This window comes from Chlorocebus sabaeus, chromosome 14 (genome assembly GCF_047675955.1).
Source record: "Chlorocebus sabaeus isolate Y175 chromosome 14, mChlSab1.0.hap1, whole genome shotgun sequence".
NCBI lineage: Eukaryota > Metazoa > Chordata > Mammalia > Primates > Cercopithecidae > Chlorocebus > Chlorocebus sabaeus.
In genome coordinates, this window is record NC_132917.1 from 25404518 (window position 1) to 25429426 (window position 24909).

The 24909-nt window shown below is 40.0% G+C and overlaps 1 protein-coding gene across 2 annotated transcripts in view; it reads right to left on the reverse strand.

Moving 5' to 3' along the window:
- Window positions 1–673: 673 nt before the first annotated feature.
- Window positions 674–24909, reverse strand: part of ASXL2 (ASXL transcriptional regulator 2) — a 153952-nt gene continuing 129716 nt past the window's right edge. For both annotated transcript variants that reach the window (XM_038006656.2, XM_038006657.2), the window contains 4 exons: window positions 23957–24053; window positions 21404–21509; window positions 16655–17372; window positions 674–11357 (listed from right to left, as the gene is read on the reverse strand). In XM_038006656.2, the coding sequence (XP_037862584.1) occupies window positions 8910–11357; window positions 16655–17372; window positions 21404–21509; window positions 23957–24053 (3369 nt within the window). In that variant the 3' untranslated portion in view covers window positions 674–8909. The remainder of the gene's footprint in view (window positions 11358–16654; window positions 17373–21403; window positions 21510–23956; window positions 24054–24909) is intronic.

Here is a 24909-nt window from a genome sequence, read left to right on the forward strand (position 1 = left end):
TTGAGTTCTTTATATATTATCAGATAAATGATTTGCAAATATATTCTCCCATTCTGTGGGCTGCTTTTTCACTGTTGATAACGTCCTTTGAAGCACAATTTAAAAACTGTTTATCTATTTTTCTTTTGCTGTACATGCTTTTGTCATAACATTCAAGAAATCATTGTCAAATCCAATTGTGAAACTCTCCATTTTCTTCTAAGACTTTTATAATTTTCCCCGAGTTAATTTTTGTATATTGTTTAAGGGTCGAACTTCATTCTTTTGCATGTGGATATCACATTTTCCCAACACCACTTGTTGAAGACTGTCCCTTCCCCATTGACTGAGCTTGGCACTTACGTTGAAAATCACTTGACCATGTATCTGAGCAGTCATTTCTGGCCTATTGTATTCCATTGGTTTATATGTCTGTCTTTATGCCAGGACCACACCTTTGTGATTACTGCAGCTTTGTAGTATGGGTTTCCTTTTTCATTTCTGAAAGATATACACTTCGTCTAGTTCATGTTGAATTCTTAAACCCCCTTTGTTTTCTGACAAGATTAGCACTCTCTGTAGTACCAACTTTAGTTAGGACCCAGGGACAGCTGTGCACAGAGGACTAGATAACAAGCAGGTAAGCCATTCCACATGGTGTCTGCTTTCTTTGGAAAAGAAAAGGCCCAGTCGCTAGAGTAAAACTGTATGCCTTTATTCAACATAGAATGAGTCAGTAAAATACGGTTTGTCCATGTGCAGAAACATTACACATTCAACTTTGAAGAAGGTATTTTTTATACGACCAAGGAAAGAACAGCCTAAAAGTGAGAGGAAAAAAAGACGATAGTGAGACGCTAAAAGGCAGAGTTTATTTGTCAAAGTGCTAAGGCCTATGCGCACAAAGATTTTAAGTGAGTAAGAATTACATAGGGTCATTTCTTCCATTCCGACTTCTCTTGGTGCTGGTGAAGGGTGCGATGCAGTCATAGAATTAAGACAGGTTAAAAAAAAAAAAAAAAAATAGGTCAAAGCACTTACAGCTAAGTTTTTTTTCCCCCAAATTTCTAGAGTTTCATTTGATATGTTCTCTAGATCTTTCACGAATTCTAGAAATTTTGTGAATTCTCTGAGAACTTGCTCTTTAATCAGTACATTCTTAGAGAACATATTAAGATGTTTGCCCCAACCTAGAATTTGTCTCATCTAACAAAAGGGTAACCAATCCAAGACTCTGGAAGCATCTGATTAACTTAAAATGTGTGCAGAGTGATTATAGGTAGGTGAAGCTGGAGTCACTACTGAAGAAGTCTCCATACTGAAACATGCCTGAAAATCTAAAATGAAAAGAACTACTGACTTAGGGTCAAAGCCCAGCTCTATTAAATTTCCAAGCTCTAGGTATCTGAAGACATTAGATTCTGTTTTTTAAAAGAATGTAAAATTTTACGTATGATACTTTCCATAGGAAAGACATAAGCTGTGTGTAAAATAGTTCTAAAGTATCTTCAGATATTTTGGTAACAATGCATTGCTTTCTAATTGGGCTAATTTGAATCTTAAGTATTTAAATATTTTGAGAATCCCTGATTAAACTTAATGAAAGTATTGACTCAAGTTGGTCTAATATAGTGTTTAGGAAGCCAAGTTCCATTTCACTTAACAGACAGAGGTGCACTAATCCTGATTAGTGGCAAAAGCCACCACAGTTAAACAGAAAACTATTCCTTATCCCACAGAATGTCTCAAATCAAACTACAGGTTACACTCATGGCAATTCAACATTACATTAAGTGAATCTAAAATCTTAATAGGAAATCTCTCAAAAATGGAATAAGCTACTTAATTCAAAGTTTACTTAAATCCATTTAAAACCAAACTCCAGGGTATCTTTCTTCTCCCTAAGGCATCCTCTAGGTTTTACAATTAAGAAGAAAATCAGGATTTTAAAAAATTCCCTTTAGGTTCTTTTGGGTTGGAAGCAGCACGAAAAGCGAGGTGGAAGTTACTCTTCAGGAAAGCCCACTATTTAGCCACAGCCCAGTTCCAAGTTGATCATTTCTGGCTCTTTTCCTGGTTTCACTTTTCCTTCCTGTTACAAGATCTCCTTTCAGGGAATCCCTTTTTAGGTTAAGGCAGAAAGTTACACGGAAGTAGAGTCTATATGGTCTCTATGAAAAACAACAAAAACAACCCCATCTATTGTTAAAGGTTACCAAGTATTAGGAAAATGGAGGACACTCATCCTCCTGGTTCCTGGACAGAGTTGAAACAACATTACATAGTGGAATATACCAAATTCTTCTTTGAAAAGTGCTAGAGTCCTGCTGAAGCCCTTTTTAATTCAAGTTGTGACTTAAGACAAAAAAGGAAAAGCCACTTCTACAACATTAGAAAAGGACATGAAAGTAATTTTATCCATTATGGAGAAAAACTGGGACGCAACAATTCCGAATGAAGAGATAGCTACTTATCATCTATAAGATGAAAATCGTGTTTTAAGAAAAAGTCCCTTTAGCTTCTTTTAGGTTTGAATAGTGACAGGAAAGCTGCGTTATTTACCCAACTGTATTTGAAAGGGTTTAACAAAACACTAACTTACTGACCTAAATTAACTACTGACAGAGACTGCTGTTGGCCTGCTTCTAATTTAGATGTTAGAGATTTCTTGAAATTTCTATAGACAACTGTAGCTATTCCAACAATAGTTCTCAAAAAAAGTGCATTTTATTAAGATGGCTCATTTCCACACTTTTTTCATCTAGGGACCTTCTTTCTTCATGTATGTGCCACTGCTGTGTCCAGTGTCTCAAACACTTCCATTTCATAACTCATTTACATTTTCAACGTATCTTGGGAAAAAGGTAGCATTATTACTCCTTGAGCCTAGAACTAGAAACATGCTGTATAGTCACTACTTTAGGAAAACCTTTCTGCAATTTACATGACTTTTTGCTTACCTTTGCATAATCAGCACTTTAGTAGTGCTTAGCACACAGTAGGTGCTCTATAAATATTTGAATTAGTAAATAACATGATTTGTACATAAAAAGTTGGACTTCTAAAGACCAGTTGAGGTCAAGCAATCTCAGAAGCTATGAACACAGGTTTCTGACTCTGTGAAGTAAATAAAGGGTAGCTGGGGATTCAAGTTGAAGATGTCTTATCTTCTGGTATGTTGCTCTTTCTCCCTCGGGGCAGACCAACTCTACTTGCAGGCACCCATGTCATCACCTGAATATAAATTTATCTTCCCATGAGATAGGAGACCCATCTAAATAATGATAAATATGTACCAGAAATGGGGAGTCAATCTTTGTAAATGGTCATTATGGATTAGTTTGTACACATTTAAATATTTTACCTTCTTATTATATATGGAAATTATGAAGATGCTGATGTTCCCTGAGACTTAAGAAGTTTCCTTTAGAAACAGCACATTTTCAGCTAAGATCTAGACTGCTTTTCTCTTGGAAGGCTGAATTATCTATCTCCAACATCTTGGGACAACCCAGATATTTGACATTCCAGTATTTGAAAAATAAAAACTGTCTTTTAAAAAGCCAATGTAAAGAAAAAAGCCAACGTATCCTTACATTAACTTCCAAAATGTATTTTTTCTTTACAGTGAAAATAACCACAGCTGGGCAATTATGGGAACCAGCGAACTACAATAAAGTCAGTTTTATGGGTCATCAAGATACATTCTTGAAAATCTGACCTTAACAATTTTTCTTCTAGGTCATCAATGATTTGATATATTATTCACTTGTTTAAAAATAGGTTACTTTTCTTTATGAAGATGATGTAGGCACCATTTTGCTCCTATCATATCCTAAAATCAAGTATTTACTTTGCAGCCACAAAATGAGTTCTCATGGATTAGACAGCAGTCTCGGTATGGGCTTATAGACAACCTCTCCTACCAACTGGCTCAGACCTCATTTCCATAGCTACCCTTCCTGACACAGGGGAGTTCAAAATCCAAGTGTCAAATGCTCAAATAGAACCTAATCAAGGCACAGGTGTTTCTCTTCACACTATTCTCCTAGCTCTTTGACCTCTCCAGATTAGACAGGCAGGAAGGTCATGACTAGCGGCTATGAAACTCACTTCTGAGAGAACTGGGAAACGGAAAAAAAATTTTTCTATCATCTTCAAGAGACTATTTCTTCACACACCCCTAAGGCCTGGAAAGTGGTGGTGGCAGTAAAAGTCTGCTAATGAATTAACCACTGTGGAGAAAGGAAAACTTATTTTTTTCCCCGAGAGATTTCCTTACCATTCTTTGATTTAGAAGCAAACAATGGGCACATTAATAAAGAGGCTGCACCGCATTTCTTCACTTTTCCAGTAACGTTAGGGGGTTAGGAGACAAAACAGATTAAGGGAGAAAACATGGAGACAGATAGATAAGGAAAATTTAATCAGTTTTACTTAAATTCCAAAAGAAATACACTACCCTGATTTATCACCAAGTTCCTCATTTTACTCTCTTCCATACAATCTGTGGGAACCATCCCATAGTAGTATAAGGTAGTAACTGAGGACCCTTACCCATGCCACTCTCAGATGTACGTCAAACCTCAAGATTCACCAAAAAACTCCAAGGTTTTTATTTTCACTTTTAATGATCTTTTACTTAATAATAAAATGAAAAATAAGAATATAGGAATACATACAATCTATATACATATATTTATTGCAAATACTTAAAATTCTTATGTAAAATGATTTTCTATATTTGTGAAAAAATATGACTTTTTAAATGGTGTTGACACCAACTTCTCTGTACATACCCTCAATTCCAATGTTAACAATTCCTTTAAAAAGGCAAAAGACACAAAAGTTTAGCATTTACCAAACCAGTCTGTACAAACCTTATAGCCAGAAGGGAAAAAAATAGCTTGTGGTAAATAAGTCAATTTTCTTTTAAAATAAAAAATAAACCCCAAAACTATTCCCCTTATTGCATTTTTCTGAAATAATCTGAGTGTCTTTAGAGTAACTTCCTTTGAAATAATTTGTGCCTTAACAGAGAGGTCCTACATCAAACATACCATATATGAGAAATTCAAAGTCTTCCACTGTCACTTTTTACAGATATTAAAATATATATTACTTAAAATATATTACTGGAAAGCTATTTTTAAAATTGATCTTCAATAGTTGTATCAAATGTAAAGCATTAAAAAAAATAAAGTAACCAAGAATCTACGAAGCTATTGCTTCAACTTTAGGAAATGTTTTACCTACTGTTCTCTTTCAATAGGTGTGTAGGTATCGAAACATGGTAGGAAAGGCCCCTGCCTATCACCATGTTTCTCAAAGTCTCTTTGGACTATTCTATAAATTTAGCTGAAAACTACCCTTGGCCAGGTTACTTACGTAGCACACTGTTGTAATGAGATGGGGAGACTTTTCCCTCCTCGCTATGATGTGAAACCTCTAGGTCAAAGAGAAAACACTCTGACACTGCTCACTGAGTGAGTTCTAGAAATAAAAAGCAGTGTAATGACCAGAGAAGCCCCCCCCCAACTCCTCACCCCCATTACAGCAAATCACTTCACCAGAGAGTTATTTACGGCTCTCTAAGGTGGAGAAAGGCAATAATAAGCAACAGAATGTTAACTGTCAGGTCATTAATATGTATGACTTTGCACCTTCACCTGGAAGGCAATGAGGTCTTCCTTTGGCTATTTAAATCTGAGATAAGCTCTAAAACATGTACATCTGTATGCCTTCACAGCCCAATAAGTATGCTCTCTCCACCCCAAGAAAAGTTTCCCATTTGCCAGCTCTTATTCTTAGAAATGTTACACGAAATACCACAGAGAGCTTCAGTATCTTGAGCATAGGGGTTATGGAACAGAAGTAGGACAAACAACTCCAGGCTATTTGGCTTTACTTTCTGTTTAATAGGATGGAGAATTCTAATTCTTCAAAATTATTTAAGATTCAGGGAGATTTCTTTACTAAACAACTTAGAATCTTTATAAACAAGACTGAGGCTATATTATTAATGCTATCTCCTGGAGTGACCTGCAGTGGAGGACATCTGAAGGCTGGAGAGGGGTGCACGGGAGGCATATGCATCAGGCATAATGCCTGACTAGTCACTGGAAATAATGCCAGGTCATACCTAAGAATAAGCTCAGCATTTATTAAAACTTTTCAGATCGGGTTGAAAGGTAAAACGACTCAAAAACTAAGGTAAAGATTGCTTTAAAGGTGCTGCTGGAGTACCATACTAATAATTTAAAGGTTTTGTTTCTACTGGTTCATTTTCTAAAAGGCCAGATTGTAATGTGTGTGTTTTTTTTTTTTTTAATTTTTCTGTTCAGCTTTGAACATGAATGGCTTTCCACTTGAAACTTCTGTGTTGAAACAAACTGATAAATAGATTGGTATTCAAGTTACTACCCAACTAAGAGAATTTAACTGTTCTCTTGTCTGGTCAAGATTGAGGCATTGTTATCTAGTTGGCAATATCTGTTTTAGGAGTATTCCTAAATGCAAATATTTAGTTGAGTATTATTTGTTAAGATAATCTGGTGAACAGCAATGTTTAGGACCTATCTAGAAGAGCCGGGGTCAAGATGAAGAGGCACAATATGGTTTGCTCTCTAAATGGACTTAAAAATCCCTGATACCTTTCCTCCTTTCCTAGTTATAGTCTGTTCATCCTTAAGTTAAGGGAAGCACAGAGGAAAACCTTTCTGACAGGAAAGGGGTAAAGCAGAAAAATCACTTTCATCAATCCAAATTGGTAACTGACATTTAGCATGGAGTCAATTCCAAAACTCTCAACCTCTTCCAGCACGCTGACCAGCCCTCAGCCCTGGCACTAAGGAGGAGTGAAGGGGTAGGGCAGGGAGAGTTATACTCAGCAACAGATCTCTTTAAACCCTTATTGGACTGCCCAAGGTACTGAACGTTTGGGAGAACCACTATTTCTGTTTTCTACCGGTTCTTGGCTTGAAGATATACTCCTTATCCCCAATCCTTGCAGCCTTCTTATCTCTTAGCTGTGTGTGTGTACTGGAAGAAAGGGGGAAAGATGGACAGACATATTGTACTGACTGAAGCTGGAACACAGATATTAATCCTATACTGGCCTTGGGCCACAAAAAAGCCAGAAGTGAAAAGTGAAAAACAGTGAAGTGAGTTTCTTATGGGACGGAGCAGGGGCTGTGGGAAAGCATTAAAGAGTGTGTGATGTGGGGGTGGGGTGGACAGGGGTAGGTAGTAGAATGGGGGCAAAACAGAGATTATTATTGCCTATTTTCTCCTAATCTGGAACGTGATTTAACAAGTTTAATCTGTTCTGTATTTTATAAATATCACATCCTAAATATGAAGGACAAATACAACAGTACTATGTTGCATTAACATTTGTACTTTACACATTCCAAATCAGGAGACTTGAAATCAATATGCAAATAATGCAAACTGACACACCCCCATTTAATACAAAATTCTGTTAAACTGCAGGTTTAATGTTCCTTAACCATGACCTAAATATTATGTACTCACAAATTCTTCAGTCACTAGAGAAGGATTTAAAAACAAAAAAGGAAACAAGAAAGAAAAAGAAACTAAAACAACCAACCAAAAAACCTTTAGGGCTCATTTTCCTTCTTTTCCAGTTGTTCCCTTAGCCATTCACTGAGGCCCCTTTGCATCAGAAATTTCTAGTGCTCAGACAGCAGTAATCCAAACAAGGGCTATATTTTCTAAAACAGGAAAAGTGTCTTGTATTGTGTATGTGCGTAAAGTAAGATATAAGATGATTTCATCCTGTTCAGATGCCTGGGAGATCAAAGCAGGTTGAACAGAATGAACAAATGTGGCATTGGTGAGCTTTTCTACCTGCAACAACAGCTGACTATCAAGCACTAGGTTAATAGGTTGGGAGAGAAGAGGAAAAGAGAGGTGACCTTGTTCTAGTGTCAAAATTGTTTTCCAAAGTTCTTCACGTTCAATTTAACAGTTTCTATGGTTTCACTCCCCTTGCTCAACAAGATGTAGCTCAAATCACCCAATCACTAACACTTTTCTGTTCATTTTATATTAGTAGTTCAAAATTGTTAGTTACCACGAATGACTAAGTGCGGGGATAGGGTATTTTTGCTGGAACTGTTGCACTGCACAGCCTGTAACAACACAGGGGGTCCCAGAGAGGCACTCCCTTCACGGACTACATTCACTGTCTCAGGGCAGGGGGTGGGATCAGGGAACAGCAGGGATCCACAAATTCCAAGCAGACTGCTTGGCAACAGTACTAGACCATGGAAGCCAAGAACCAAGTCAGGGCTTTCTGAGTCTGAAACACTACCTGTGAAATGAATTCCTTACCAAAAATTTCAATATAAGATTCCATCTAAGGTAAAGGGACTGAGTAAAACCCTGAATCCAAGTCCTGCAAAGGCTGAATAATCTATGAACAAGCTGTGGCCAGACTGTCCAGACAAAATCAGTGTGAATGGCCATTTCTTTAGACCATTCCTTCACTTTCCTTTTCCTAGCTTCCTAGGAAATGTCAGAAGGGAGACAGCTTCCTTTTACCATGCTGGCATTAAACTTTTCTCAGTCACAAGTAGTAGAACATAAATCTGAATTCAAAGTAACACATTATTACCTAAACACTTGGAAAAATGTTAAACAAAATGTGACATATTTACATGATTTTGTAAGTGCAAACTTGTCACAAATTCACAAAGTCTTGCTTGACTTAGACTTACTATACAAGGTGCTCTTCCTCTAAAATGTAAAAGATCTGTACTTTGTATTCCTGATTAAGTAACATTTGTCTCTGAAGACAACTGAAACCTACTTGTTTATTTCTGTGATTCCAAAAGGATGCAAAAAACCCAACTGGTCAACCCTTCCCTTCCCCCTCCTTTACAGTGTATCTCTTTCTAGTCTCATTACCGAACAACAAGGCAGGAGACGCACAGTTTGGAGGGGCCAATGCAATCATCATGGCAGAAAGCGCCACAGCCTTTGCACATGATCATGGCTTTCAAGCGGCAGTAACATTTCGAAGGCGTGCCCTCTATGCTGTTCTCCTCAGGGAAGGCCTGAACAGGAATGGTCTGGCCATGGCTGCTGGGATTCATAGCTTGGCTAGCAGGGATGGTAGTGACAGTCACTGAAAATGACATGACATCACCTACATTGCTAGATACCTGGCTACCTGGTATAGCAGAGTTATGGTCCATGTCAGATGAGGTGGAGACATTGATCATGCCTCTGTAGCTTGGCCCTACCTGGGTGGGGCTTCCATACAACTTCGGGGTTTGCAGGGGTGGAAGGAGTAGGGGCTGGTGGGTGGGGCTGTCTGCAGGCAGAGGAAGAACAGTAGAATTGAAAAGCTCGGGGCTGCTACGGATTGTCTTACCTCTCACTGCATGAGCCATCTGCTTCTGTGCTGCCTGAATTAAATCTCTGGCTAAGGTCTTTTCATCAAATGTCTGGCTTCTAGGGAACAGGTAATTTTCCTTACTTAAAGTGGTTTGCTCATTCACTGGTATCTCAGGCTTCACATTCTTGCTAGCTAAGCAATCACTGGTAGATACAGTTTCCCTGCTGTGGGGTGCTGAACTTGTGTCACCCTTGCCAGCACTCTGGGAAACCTGGGGCTCCTCTTTCACCATGACAGATTCCTGCTCATCACCAGTACTTTCCTCATCAGTGTCATCTTCTTTGCTGCTGCTACTCTCTCCTGTTGCATTTTTACAGTCTGTATATCCCATTTTCAAGGCTTCAGTGGGGCTGCTTAGACAAAAACGGTCTTCAGGGTTTACAGAATGGGTCCTCCTAAAGCTCTCTGAGCCCCGGCCGTAGGTAGAAATATTCAGTAAGTAGTGCCCTGCCATTGCAGGTTTGGATGTCCTTCTGCCAGCAAAACCCAGCATGAACCTCTGGCTTGTGGAGATGTCTTCCAGCTGGAAACCTGAGTGAGTGAAGTTGAACTGCGAGGGCGGCACAACTGAGAGAAGATTCTGCCTCCGAACCCTCTGAATGAGAGTCTGAAGGATCTGATCTTGGGTTGCTTTACTTAGTCCTTCTTGGTACTGGTGTGTGTCAGCGCTGGAGTCCCTCAGCTCCTTAGCTGAAAAGAGCTGAAGGGGCCTTGGAACCTGGGGGAGCTGCTTACTTTGCAAGGTTTTGCCCAGCTGCTGCTGTGTAGCTGGATGGGACTGTCTCTCATTAACTTCCTCTCTGGTGCTATTTTCTGTTGTGTTGGTACCTATGAGCGCTCCCATCCCCCTTTCCTCTTGAGTAGTCAGTGGAACCATTTTCATTTCAACTTTGGTGAGAGGTTTAGGCAGAATTTGCTCCATGGGAACATCTTTGCCTTGAAGCAGCTGAGTCACTAAAGGATTATTAGCAGGAATACTAGAGGTTGGTCTTAAAGTGGGTCCATTCATGTTTAAAGAAATTCCTGGGGTTTTAAGGCTAGAAGCTGCTGGCAAAGTGCTTGAGGGTGGAGCTGATCCAGCAGGTGCTGTAGTTGCACTGACCTGCGGTACAGGAAGCTTTTCTAAAGTGGCTGTGGTCAATAAAGATGTTAAAGGGGAGGGAGTTACAGCCACTGGCACACTAGCATCTGTCTTTGATGAGGCTGAAGGGTTAGGTATATTCTTACTAGGACCTGCTTTGAGCTCAACTGTGCCATCAGCTGCAAAATGAACAGGTGAGGCACCTGAGATTAGAGCAGGACCTGTTGGAGAAGGTGCTTTCTCCTGTCTGCAACTACTGGGCCCTTGTGGATGGCTGAGAGAGGCCACTGTGGCTGTTGCCCTGGTGGGGTTCAGTTTTTCATTATTCAATTTCTCTATGTGGGCTGGTGATGGGACACTTGTGCATGCTCCACTGATGGCAGGTGTTGGAGGCACTGGGGGGGTTTGCTGTAATTGTGCTCCAGAGACACTATGAGGCTGTGCCTGGCCTGGGGTGGTCTTGGTCTCAGACTGGGGCTGAGTCTCTGGACCACAGGGTAAAAGCTCTCTCGTACCTCCCCTGCTTCCAGTTCCTGCCAGTTCCAGTGTGGGGCCCTTTCCAGTTTCACTGACTCTGTCTGAGCCTGGACTGCCTCCTCTAGCAGTCTGCCCTTCACCACCCTCTCCTGGACCCTGTCCACCCCCTGGGCCAGGTCCTGGAATGGTCCCTCCAACTGAGGCGGCTGCAGCAGCTGCGGCGGCAGCGGCAGCTGCTGCCCTCTGTGCTTTGACCAGTTGAGCTTTTGCTTTGATGTCTGCAAGAGTTCTGGCTCCTGTTCTGTTAGGACTAGTGATGGAGACTGGAAAACGAGCCCTGGGAGAGACCTGCGATGGATGAAACGGCATGGGGGAGATTCTGGAGACCGGGATCTGAAAGAAGTAGAGGGGAAAAAACAACAGAGCTTAGTTTTCATTTCTAAGAATAACAAAACTTCATTAGCCCTCACATTTTAAAAACAGATGAACACCACAGTACCTGTGACAAACATGGGTGGTCTATGGCCGAGAGGCCAAACCTTGGAGAAAGTAACACTAGTTTGTCTCTAGAGTCCTTACATCTGCTTTTTCTATTGGTGCCAAAGACAACTGCTTCCACTCTCACCCCAAATCCCCACACTTCTTTTCCTATCTCAACTCTCTCCTAATGTCACTATCACAAGTGCTTATCATGATAAAAAGCTTTCTAGGGTATTTGCATTTTTAAAAAGTGTATTTATGTTTGAGAAAGGAGAGAAAAGCAAGCAAGCCAGCCACCCATACCACTACTGTCTTTTAGTTCTTAGCTTTACTACCAAGGTCCAGGGGGAAAATACTTGCTCTTTTCTGTTCTATATACACCCACCCACCCACACACACACACACACACTTGGGCTGGATTATCTCAAATTACACAGGCTTCTAGATAGCACTGGAAGGAAGACAATGTGTGATCCATAGGAGCCCCCACCATGCCCACACACATAAAGGAGTATGTACATAATGTTTACCAGCCATTCTCATCTCTGACGGGTATTATATTTACTTGTGCAACCTTTTAAAAATATATATGCTCTGGGTCCTATCCCAAAAATTACAAATTAGAATCCCCAGGACCTAGGAATTTTTTTTTTTTAATTAAAAGAATTTTTTTTTTTTAGACAAGGTCTTGCTCTGTCACCCAGGCTGGAGTGCAGTGGTGCGATCTCAGCTCACTGCAACCTCAGTCTCCTGGATTCAAGTGATTCTTGTGCCTCTGCCACCCAAGTAGCTGGGATTACAGGTGTGGGCCACACGTCTGGCTAACTTTTGTATTTTCAGTAGAGAGGGGGTTTCACCATGTTGGTCAGGCTACTCTTGAACTCCTGACCTCATGTGATACACCTGCCTTGGCCTCCCAAAGTGCTCGTATTACAGGCATGAGCCACTGCACCTAGCCTGAAAAAGTCTGGCCTATGGTAACTCCTGAGGGAGACTCCAGCTCAAACAAACAAACAAAAAAACGTGTTTCTAAAAAGCTGCTTGTGAGATTCTGATGTCTATCAGGTTTGAAACCATTGATTTTCTTCTTCTTTTTTTTTTTTGAGACAGAGTCTCACTCTGTCCCCCAGGCTGGAGTGCAGTGGCACAATCTCAGCTCACTGTAACCTCTGCCTCCTGGGTTCAAGTGATTCTTGTGGCTCAGCCTCCCGAGTAGCTGGGATTACAGGTGCCCGCCACCACGTCCAGCTAATTTTTTTGTATTTTTAGTAGAGATAGGGTTTCACCATGTTGGCCAGGATGGTCTCAAACTCCTGACTTCAAGTGATCCACGCACCTCGGCCTCCCAAAGTGCTGGGATTACAGGCGTGAGCCACCATGCCTGGCAAAACCAATGATTTTCATACAATAAAATCATCATGTCTGAAACAAATTAGAGTTACTAATGATGCATCAAGATGTGGACCCTTCTAGTAACTGGCTGAGTTTAAAGGAGCAAATAACTGTTAAGATCTTCTAAAGCATTTAATTAAAAAAAATTAACCCACTAAACCCTAAGAAAATGCATGCCATTTTTCTTAATGTCCTTAAATTAAGAACAATAAAGTCACTAAACATTTTTCACTATTTGCAATACTAATTTCTCAAAAGGTCAGTAGTCCTCAAAAATTGATTCTCTATAATTCCAAAGTTAGAGCCATGGGACTTCATAACAGGTGTCACAGAGTATATGTCTTACATCAGGAAATCTACTTAATCTCTCTAAGAGCTAAATCTATTTCACATCCAATTCGAACAAGCCTAGATAGCATATTTACTCAGCACATAGTATTTTAGAGGCTGCCTATGGTAAGAAAGCAGCAGTTATTGTCCTTTATTTATATCATATGAAAGAAACTGCAGGGAAAAAATGAAAAAAAAAAAAGATAAAACTAAAAAAGTAAATACAAGAAAGGTGTTTAGGGGAACTTATATAGGGACAAACAACTTTACATAAGAACACTCTTGAGAGTAACACTATACCTAGCATAATACATGGTATCATAATAACACAATCATTAATAACATGTTGAAATCAAATAAGAACCATTAAAAGTGGTTAAAATGAAAGGTTTCAGTATCTAAAAATAAGTTTCAGTTACTTATGTAAATAGCCCTATTACCTGATTATGCAGAATAAATCATATCTTCTTTTTAAGTGCAAAACCACTCAAAGTTGTCCAGGCACTGATAACAATTTAATTTACTGAGAAGTCCTACCCTGGGAGAGCAGAGAGATTCAATCCTTTTCTTTTTAAGTGTACAGTCATCCCTTGGTATCCATGGGGGATTGGTTCTAGGACCCTGGAGGATATCAAAATCTGAGGATGCTCAAGTCCTTTATATAAAATGGCATAGTATTTGCAGATAACCTCCACATATCCGCCCATATATTTTAAGTCACCTCTAGATTACTTATAACACCTAACATAATGTAAATGTTATATAAATTGTTACACTGTATTTTTACATTTGTATTCTTTTCCAAATATTTTTGATAGGTGGTTGGTTGATAATATAGAATTAACCTTGAGGATGTGGAACTTGCTGATACAGAGGGCTGACTGTATATGGAATGTAAAACATATAATGTGCATGTGTGTGTATATAATTTTTATATACATATGTATGTATATAAAAGTTGTAACTAAGTTGTAACATTTATACTACATTGTGAATTTTGTTTTCTACTTAAATTTTGTTTAAAAGGTTTTGTTCTGTTATAAATTACATTAAGCTTTGTCTAAGAAAGCAGTATTTGAGATAGGGTCTAAGGGAAGAGAGTTACTAAAGACACTTCTGGAAAAGTCTTTTTTGATGGAGATGAAGAGTGAGAAGAAAGGAAAAGAATGGAAAAAAGTAAAATTATATTAACTTGGTCACAGTGGATTAAAGTTTCTGTGTAATCCCTCTGGACTAGCAGAAAGCAGACAGAATATGATGTAACCCAGCCTGTTTACAGGTGAGGAAATAGAAATGATGGGTCTTAGCAACATTTATAGCAAAACCTAAACAGTTACTCAGCTCTCAGGTCTGGAGATAAGCTGTGAATGACATTAAAAAAAAGTTTCTAATATTTTTATAAAAAAGAATAGTAAAAGTGATTAAAACAAAAATCAGAATCTCTGGCAATGCATGTTAATGGTAGGAAAAAAAAAAAAAAGAAAAGAAAAAACCCCCATAGATTCTTAAATGCTAAAATCACCAATCTTAAAGAGCAATGAACTGGCCGGGCGCGGTGGCTCACGCCTATAACACTAGCACTTTGGGAGGCTGAGGTGGGTGGATCTTGAGGTCAGGAGTTCAAGACCAGCCTGGCCAACATGGTGAAACCCCTCTACAAATAATTATTTTAATTATTTGTAAACATACAAAAATTAGTTGGGGGTCGTGGCTTATGCCTGTAATCCCAGCTACTTGGGAGGCTGAGAAGGGAGAATTCCTTGAATCCGGTAGGCGGAGGCTGCAGTAAGCCGAGACTGCGTCACTGCACTCCAGCCTGGGTGACAGAGCAAGACTTCATCTTGGGGGGTTAAAAAACAAGCAATGAATAAAAAAGTAATAAGAAGTACAGACAGTGGCCCATGCCTGTAATCCCAGCACTTTGGGAGGCAGAGGAGGACAGATGACTTGAGGTCAGGAGTTCTTGAGATAGGGTCTAAGGGACCACTGGTCAACATGGTGAAAACCCATCTCTACTAAAAAATAAAATTACAAAAATTAGCCAGGTGCATGCTTGTAATCCCAGCTACTCAGGAGGCTGCTGAGGCAGGAGAATCCCTTGAACCTGGGAGGCGGAGACTGCAGTGAGCCAAGATTGTGCCACTGCACTCCAGCCTGGACCACAGAACAAGACTCCATTTAAAAAAAATAAAAAAATAAAAATAAAAAAAATACAATGAGAATGGGTCAAGTTCTAGTAAGTGAATCTTTCCAAGGAATACTTCCTGACAGGATTAATTTTGGTTCACCTAAGTTAAATTAAAAGGGGGAAAAAGTACCTTTACTAGGCTTATTTTTCCATTTACATCCTAATGAGTAATATCCAGTGCCTTGGCTCTTAAATTCCTTGGCAAGAAAAATAAACTATTTATTAAATGAATGAACTGCAAGCTGATATTAAGCAAAAGCCAAAGTATTAATAAACCTTTAAGATCAGAAGTAAAAATGTGTTTGGGTTTTAAAGGGCATTATATATTAAGATAGTCAAAGATACTGCCTAGAAGAATTTGGAAGATTTGACATGCAGCAATATACAGCTAACTGGAAGTTAATCACATGCTAAGCAGTAGAGCTTATCAAGACTATTCCATCTTACTAGTGTCCCTCAAGTAACCAGTAGTGACAGAGGATAGCCACACATATTTCCTTTAATAGGAGGGAGCTAAACGTAGTTCCTGATTCACAGAACATGAAGTCAGTTATGGTAGAAAGAAAAGGGCCAAAGTAAACTAAAAAATCTTTGTACTCTTGGTACAGAGATAGGATCCTTTGATTATACCAATAGTCTCCTCATGCTTAGTCTCACATTTCTTATTTTGTCATACCAGACAATAATTTCCATGACGGTTATAAGATTTCCATAACTGTCTTAAACTCAATAATGGTGGTTATTGTTAATACTTCTGCTTATAAAGGGGCCACATTGTCTGGAGGCATGCATCACAGACTCCCTGTAAAGGAACTGAAGGAAGCCCAAGATTCTTCCACCCTGGGATTGTGATCAACTCTTCTCTGCAATATCTGTGCAAATCCTGGCCCAAAAAATCTAAGAGGTCCTGAGGAGACAGTAGGATAGCTGGCTGTCAATGTTCTACAGAGGCTGAGAATTGTAACTAACTTTTTGGAAGTCCATTTAAATTCTATTTGGTCTAACTCTAAGATTCTGAGATCAGTTGCCTCTGAGCTCGAGTAGTGAGAATGGGGCTGGTTTACATTAGATGCCCAGGTACCTTCCTTATGCAAACACCAGTAAAGACCTGTATGTAGGACTGCAGTTCTAAATGCCCATCTATCATTTTATTTGTGTAAGGCCATAGTTACATACTTACCAAATATATCCAACTGCTTCTGCGTTAAGAACTACCACAAATTACTTGAAATTTAGTCGGTATGACCAAAAACATAGGGTTCACACCATCTCTCCTTTTCAATTCTCTCCATTCTCTTACCTTGAGAGGTGGTACTTTTCGCACCTGGACTCTGTCCCCTCTACTGAGAAAGGGCTGTGGTGAGACCTGAAATGGCTGCTGGTGCTGGCGATTCTCAGTGACACGTGGCCTCTTCTCCCAGCTCACAGGGGCCTCTTCTTGGGTAAGGGAAGACTTCCTCTTGAGGCTTTCTGGGCTCTGATCAACAAGAGTTGTTAGAGGTTCTTTCACAGTGGTCTCTTGTGGACCTGCTTCTGCTGTGGGCTTCGTTATTGGTTTTTCAACCCCAGGACTCTTGGGTTTGCTTGGCGATGTAACTAAAGATTCTTGGCTTTCACTTTTGTTATAATTACAAGCTGTGGTGAGATGATTCTTTCCAGATTCCTGTTCAGCAAAGGCGACTGGCTTCTGCTCCAAGAGATCCTCATCCTTTGGGCACTTGATGGGAAGAATGCTGCTAAACTCATGTGTATTGAGAGCTGAGGAAAGCAGGGGCTCTGTAGATGTGGAGAAGTTCGGCTGCACTTCACCTTGGCTTTCACACTCTTCTCTTCTGCCTGGTGATGACATTTGCAATGCTTCTTCTTTACACCCTGACTGGGGGACTACTGGAACTATTCTGATAAGAGAGGCCTCTGACACAGGCATTGATTTTGGTTGTTCAGCTGGGGTTTTCTTTACTTTGGGATCGCTGGGACAAGCTGTCAATTTCTTAGAATCTTCAAGGCTCAGGCCAGAACTAAAAAGGGGGAAAAAGAAATATTCTAGTTGAGAAATAGCCCATATTGTTGAAAGCATTCATTAATAGAGATAATGGGGCCAGGCGTGGTGGCTCACACCTGTAATCCCAGCACTTTGGGAGGCGGAGGCAAGCGGATCATGAGGTCAGGAGATTGAGACCCTCCTGGCTAACACGATGAAACCCTGTCTCTACTAAAAATTCAAAAAATCAGCCAGGCATGGTGGTGGGCACCTGTAGTCCCAGCTACTTGGGAGGCTGAGGCAGGAAAATGGCGTGAACCCGGGAGGCGGAGGTTGCAGTGAGCTGAGATCGTGCCACTGCACTCCAGACTGGGCGACAGAGAGAGACTCTGTCTCAAAAAAAAAAAAACAAAAAAAAAAAAAACCCTAGAGATAATGGAAGATGACAATGCCTAGGAAAACCCCAGAGACAGCAGGTATTCTTCATGTATTATCTTCACTATCATTAGTAGTGAAAGCTCTGGAGTCAGAGTGCCTGGATTCAAATTCTGGCTCTGATACCTACCATCCCTGTGATATTAAGTAGATGACCAGCCTTCTTTACTTCAGTTTCTTCAACTGTTCACTAGGTTTAATTACTTCATAGTGTTGCTATGATAATTAAGTTAATCCACAAGTACTTACCTAACACATAATGAAAGCTCAGTAATGGCAGTTATTATTATTACTTCTGCTTATAAAGGGGCCACATTGTCTGGAGGCATGCATCATTGCATCACTGACTACCTGTAAGGGAACTGAAGGAAGCCCAAGACTCTTCCACCCTGGGATTGTGATCAACTCTTCTCTGCAATATCTGTGCAAACCCTGGCCCAAAAAATCTAAGAGGACCTGAGGAGACAGCTGGCTGTCAATGTTCTATAGAGGCTGAGAATTATAGCTGAGTTTTTGGAAAGCCCATTTAAATCCCACTTGGTTTAGCTCTAAAATTCTGAGATCGAGTGTCTCTAAGATATTCTGAGGGTACAGTTCCAATGAGCTTCCCATAATGTGGCTTGGCTAAGAGCTGGGCTAATCTGTAAAGGTCATTAGTGACTCTTCTTAATGTTTTAGAATATTGTACAACATGTAAAATCAATGAGCCTTCTTTGGTGACTTTGAAGAGTGCTTCTGAGATGGGATGACTAGGGACAAAACTGGGCAATAATAAAAAACAGTCTTTCTATAACGCTGACAGAAAGTAACAGCTGACAATAGAAAGACCCATGAACTGTTGTAATGCTCTATCTGCTTAAGGAGAGATGGGCCAGGCACAGTGACTCATGCCTATAATCCCAGCACTTTGGGAGGTGGGCAGATCGCTTGAACAGCGGAGTTTCAGACCAGCCTATGCAACAGGGCAAAACCCCACCTCTACAAAAAATACAGTAATTAGCTGGGTGTGGTGGCATGCACCTGTAGTCCCAGCTATCGGGAGGCTGAGGTGGAAGGACTGCCTAAGCCCTGGAGGTTAAGGCTACAGTAAACCATGATTGTACCACTGCACTCCAGCCTGGGGGACAGAGTGAAACCCTGTCTTTAAAAAAAAAAAGAAAGAAAAAAAGAAAAAAAAAGGAGGGAATGAACAAATATTTGTAGAATTACTGCTACCTGCAATAATAGTCTAAATGTACAAAACATCACTTCTATAACTCAATGCTCATACCAAAAATGTAGAAAAATCAGCTTATAGAACTCTTTTTTGAGACAGGGTCTCGCTTCGTCGCCCAGGCTGGAGTGCAGTGCTGTAATCTTGGCCACTGCAACCTCCGCCTCCCAGGTTTAAGCGATTCTCCCACCTGAGCCTGGGTCTACAGGAGTGCACCACTACACCCAGCTAATTTTTTGGTATTTTTTGTAGAGATGCATTTTGCCATGTTGCCCAAGTTGGTCTCGAATTCCTGGACTCAAGTGATCCACCCACCTCGGCCTCCCAAAGCACTGGGATAGAGGTGTGAGCCACCGCACCTGGCCATAGTTTATGGAACTCTTAATCTCAATAGGAATATTTCCTAAATGACTGTGAAGGAGATGGATAACTACTACTTGGAGACAAGGAAAAGGAGCACTTAGTTTTCAAGCTGTGGTTACAGGTCTCCTTAAGAGCTGCCACTGGTGTGCAGAAGGAAGGGAGACTAACAAGTAGGAGTCCAGGTTTTCAATCCTATTTCAAACAAAACATCTCCCTTACCATCTATTTAAATGTCCTATTACAGTTTCATTGTTGGACCTTTTGTTGAGGGGATAAAACTGATTTAGGCTACAGTCTCTTTTAAACATAATTTATATCTTTATTCAGCTATGTACATCTCCCAGAGTGCCTTTTACAGAGGACAGGCTGTTTAATTACAGGTTGATCCTAATAGTCCACATTAAAGAATTCCTAAGATTCCTTAGTGATTCTGGATAGCTACATTTTGGGATAATTAACTACTATAAAAAGTGGACAGAACCTCAGCATTCTGACCGGGAGTGGTGGCTCACACCTGTAATCCCAGCACTTTGGGAGGCTGAGGAGGGCAGATCACCTGAGGTCAGGAGTTCTAGACGAGCCTGGCCAACATAGTAAAACCCCAACTCCACTAAAAATACAAAATTTGCCAGGTGTGGTGGTACATGTCTGTAATCCCAGATACTGGGGAGGCTGAGGCAGGAGAATTGCTTGAACCCGGGAGGTGGAGGATGCAGTGAGTCTGAGATTGCACCACTGTACTCCAGCCTGGGCGACAAGAATGAAACTCTGTCTCAAAAAAAAACCAAAAAACGAACTTCAGTATTCTTTTATCTTATAAAGTAACCAGAAGGCCGGGCGCGGTGCCTCAAGCCTGTAATCCCAGCACTTTGGGAGGCCGAGACGGGTGGATCACGAGGTCAGGAGATCGAGACCATCCTGGCTAACACAGTGAAACCCCGTCACTACTAAAACAATACAAAAAACTAGCTGGGCGCGGTGGCGGGCGCCTGTAGTCCCAGCTACTCGGGAGGCTGAGGCAGGAGAATGGCGTAAACCCGGGAGGCGGAGCTTGCAGTGAGCCGAGATCTGGCCACTGCACTCCAGCCTGGGCAACAGAGCGAGACTCCGCCTCAAAAAAAAAAAAAAATAAAATAAAATAAAATAAAGTAACCAGAAGAAAAGCCAATCTTTTCAAAGAAAGGGACTCTTAATTCAAGGTTTTTTTGTTTTTAAATGTATTTTATTTTTTTTTGAGACAGAATTTTGCTCTTTTTGCCCACCAGGCTGGAGTGCAATGGCGCAATCCTGGCTCATGGCAACCTCCGCCTCCCAGGTTCAAGTAATTCTCCACGCCCAACTAATTTTGTATTTTTTTTAGTAGAGACAGGGTTTCACCATGTTGGTCAGGCTGGTCTCAAACTCCAGCCCTCAGGTGATCAGCTCACCTCGGCCTCCGAAAGTGCTGGGATTATAGGCGTGAGCCACTGTGCCCGGCGAAAAAAATTATTTTTAAAGAAGCCATTTCACCTACAATGACAGTTTTAAGGGTAAAGGATTATGAGTAATCTAATTCTGTGAATCTGTGATTCATAATAAGAAAAAACTTCTTCAGGCCAGGCGCGGTGGCTCAAGCCTGTAATCCCAGCACTTTGGGAGGCCGAGATGGGCGGATCATGAGGTCAGAAGATCGAGACCATCCTGGCTAACACGATGAAACCCCGTCTCTACTAAAAAATACAAAAAACTAGCCAGGCGAGGTGGCGGGTGTCTGTAGTCCCAGCTACTCAGGAGGCTGAGGCAGGAGAATGGCGTAAACCCGGGAGGCGGAGCTTGCAGTGAGCTGAGATCCGGCCACTGCACTCCAGCCTGGGCGACAGAGCCAGACTCCGTCTCAAAAAAAAAAAAAAGAAAAAACTTCTTCCTAAAGAAGAATCAGTGAGACAAAAAAAAAAAAAAAAAAAAAAAAAAAGAGGGAAACTGGGGCCAACATTTTCTGTGAGGGTAATGAGATAAAGCACTACATGACATATATACAGGAATTAACATTTGGTTTATAGAACCTGTCTTAATATTACCTCTGCCCATAGTAGCTTTCAAAGAATTGTTCTTTCCATGGCTCCACTTTTTTCTCCTTCTCAATCTCTTGTCGAATTCTCACCTGCATCTCAGGTGTAAACTCACCTGCAATGTACCCAAAAAAGGATATTCAATAGAAAAATGCTATTTGCAACATGTAACTATTTATAAATCATGAAAGACTCATGCAGGAATCAGAATACTATCACGTGAAAGTAACAGCAACTCCCCAAACCTCCTCACTGTAAAGGAGGACCTAAATGCCATTAGATGAAATAAAAATATGTTTGCACACCACTCCATGTAGCTTTCAGTACTCAGTTGAGGCTGACAGAGCCTTTTCTCTGGGCTTCCCTGTGGTACCTTCCTCACGCTCCAAACATCACATTCCATACAGATTTATTTTATCTCTTACATAGAACTTCCAATTTATTTTCCACTAAAAGAAAAAGTGATGTGCTTTCAATAAACTATGCCACTGGGCATTTTTACTATTTTAAAGTTCAGTTTCTCCAAGGCAACTTAATTTTAGGCTTTTTATGTCTAACTGCATAAAGAAAAGCTATGGCCCTACTTAAAAGCATTCGAGATTCCAGTAAAAAGGTAGGGAGTTATTCTGGAGTTGTCGGTTTTCTAATTGTTCCAGAAATTGTACCAGGCTAATGCTCTAGCAAGAAGATACTCAACATGCCAAAGACCCAACTGCTCTGAATATGCCATTTATTTGCATATACTACCAACCACCTCAATCCTTCCCACTCCATCAGCAGAGAACAGTGAATGTGCTTGGTAGGCCATCTTCAAACTTGTGGCTCAGATAGGCTGCTCCCTTTTATACTCTAATACCCAGGACATCAAGGAATAAGAGGTAGAAATGGCAGAATTTGAAGTTTAAGACCTCCTGGGGGTGAGAAGGAGAGGAAAAGTGTTAGAGGACCGTGGACATCACAGTCATGGGCAAAGGATTGGGAAAAGAGGGATCTGGATGTCAGAATCCAACCCAGAACTCCTGCTGTTGAGTCTACTGTGCATCTGAAAATGAGGAATAAAATGTACTGAACCCTGTTCACATATATACAGTGTTCCAAGTTGCTGTTCATAAAATATGATCACATGACTATAGGTACAGTAGTCACTTGTTTGCATGTTTAAAAAAAAAAGTTAACACTGATAATAATAATCGCTGTATCACTGCTGACAGTGCCTACTTGCAAAAAAGTGGGGGCTGAGGAAGTAAATCCTTTACCAATTTATTGTTAGTTAAAGAAAGGTACTGGTAGAAATGGTATGTTTTAATCTTTCCAAAAAAAAAGGGGGTCTCTGCCCAAAAAAAATCTGTAGGAAAGAGAAAGGTCCAAAGTAATCAGAGCAAGAGATCCCTTCTACATAGAATTTCTTCTAAAAGAAGAGGACGGGAAAAGTCAACAATTTCAAAAAACAATCTAGATTATATATTAGCTTTTCATTTAACTTAATTGTTAGGGATCTGACAGAAAATAAACAATGAATAGCATTCCTAATGCGCTCCTTACAAATGTATATATTTTAAAGTCTCTCACACTTAAGGCTATTCTTTGGTATACGACTTTTCAAGTTCTATTATTTATTCCATGTATACTGAAAAACAGATATAATAAAAATAATTCAGCCAGTGGTTTTACTTACGTCTGCATATTAGAATCGTTTGGGAAAACTTTGAAACAAACCAACAAACAAAACCAATAAAGCTCTGACACTAACCCAGAACAATAAAAACAAAATCATTGACAGTGGCGTCTGCACATCAGTATTTTAAAAAATACCACAGGTGTTTTTCAGCTGCAGAGGTGAAGAACTGCTAGTACTGAGAGATACTACATGCAGTGCCCACACACAGTCAGTCATTAGAAGCATGGCACACATGGCAGACCAGTGATCACAGTCAGTAATTTTTGGTCATGATCCATACTTACTACAATGTTCTGACTGCCAATTAACTGTCCATTTCAAAAGGTTGAATTTTATATTATATGAAATATAAAATATGATATATATGAAATATGATATACATTATATGAAATATACAAAATATACCTTAATGAAGTGATCTTTTAAAAAACTCTCACTGATTGATTTTACTGTTAGTTTTATTGAAGCTAGGCAGTAATAAACAGGTTATCTCACTGCTTACCAAACTGGGATGCAGAGCACCATAAAGTGACTAATTCTACACTCGTATTAGGGAGCCTAATAAAATTTCAATTCCTAGGCATTAATGTAGAATTGCTGAATCAGAATCTTCAGGAGCAGGGCACAAAAATCTGTATTTTTTAATTTACTGGAAGCTTTATATCATTAAATAAACGTGTTGCTGGACTCCATCTGGTGTTAACCTGATAACATACGCACTAGATAAAAGTCTAACAACATGTTTCACACAGTATAGTTGATTCTATCCTATCGTAACATCCTGTTGTCCTTTACCTTCCAAAACTGCTTAAATTACCTGATGAGGAACAGAGGTGTTCTGGGTGCACACACCACCTGGGAGACACAATAGGTAGAGCACTTACCTTCTGAGAGTCTTTCCTTCCAGCCTTGGGCTGCTGAAGTGAAGAATTCATTGTTAAGGGCTGAGCCATTTAACTTCATTAAACCATCTGGACCAACCTGGGTCAAAGAATAAGCCAAGGAAAGCTTACAAAGAAAGTGAAAGGTATCATGGGGTATTTGACTTTCCTTTCATTTTAGAAAAGAATGTATATATATTTAATTTTATAGAAATATGAATATCTCATACTATGTGCTTATTCAGGACAACTGTTATTTAATGTAATATCACTTTGTTCTAAAACACTGCTTTCCTATTTATCTCTCCTCACTCCTCTCTCCATTCACACCCATTCCCTAATAATTAAAAATCTACTCACAGAACCACACATAAAGTGACGGAACAACTGGCTATCCAACCAGTAGAAAATAAAGCTGAATCCCAGATTCAAATAATGTAAAAAAAAAAAAAAAAAAAAAGGATGGACTAAAAATCTAAATGTAAATTTTAAGTCAAAAACAGTTTTTTAAAGAAAATTAAGAAAACGATTTGGACATCCTTTAGACTGAGGAACTCTTCTTAACCCAACTTTACTTTCCAAACCTATGTGGGTCGACATCATTTCCCCCGGCTCTACAGCAGAAATTGGTAAACTTTCTGTAAAGGGCTAGACAACAAATACTTCAACTGTGCAGGCCATATGGCTTGATTTCAGCTACTCAACTCTGCCACTGTAGCACAAAAGTAGTTATGGACAATATGAAAACTAACAGGAGTGGCTTTAAGCCAATAAAACTTCATTAATCAGGCAGTCAGCTGGAAATTGCTTAGTGGGCTGTAGTTTGCCGACTGCTGATTCATACTCCAGAGAACTGGTACAAGGGTAATGGTGTTCCTATAAAAGCAGTTTATCCAGTCTCTACTTGAGTATTACAGTGATAAGCAAGTTACTCCACTACAAGATAATATATTCTG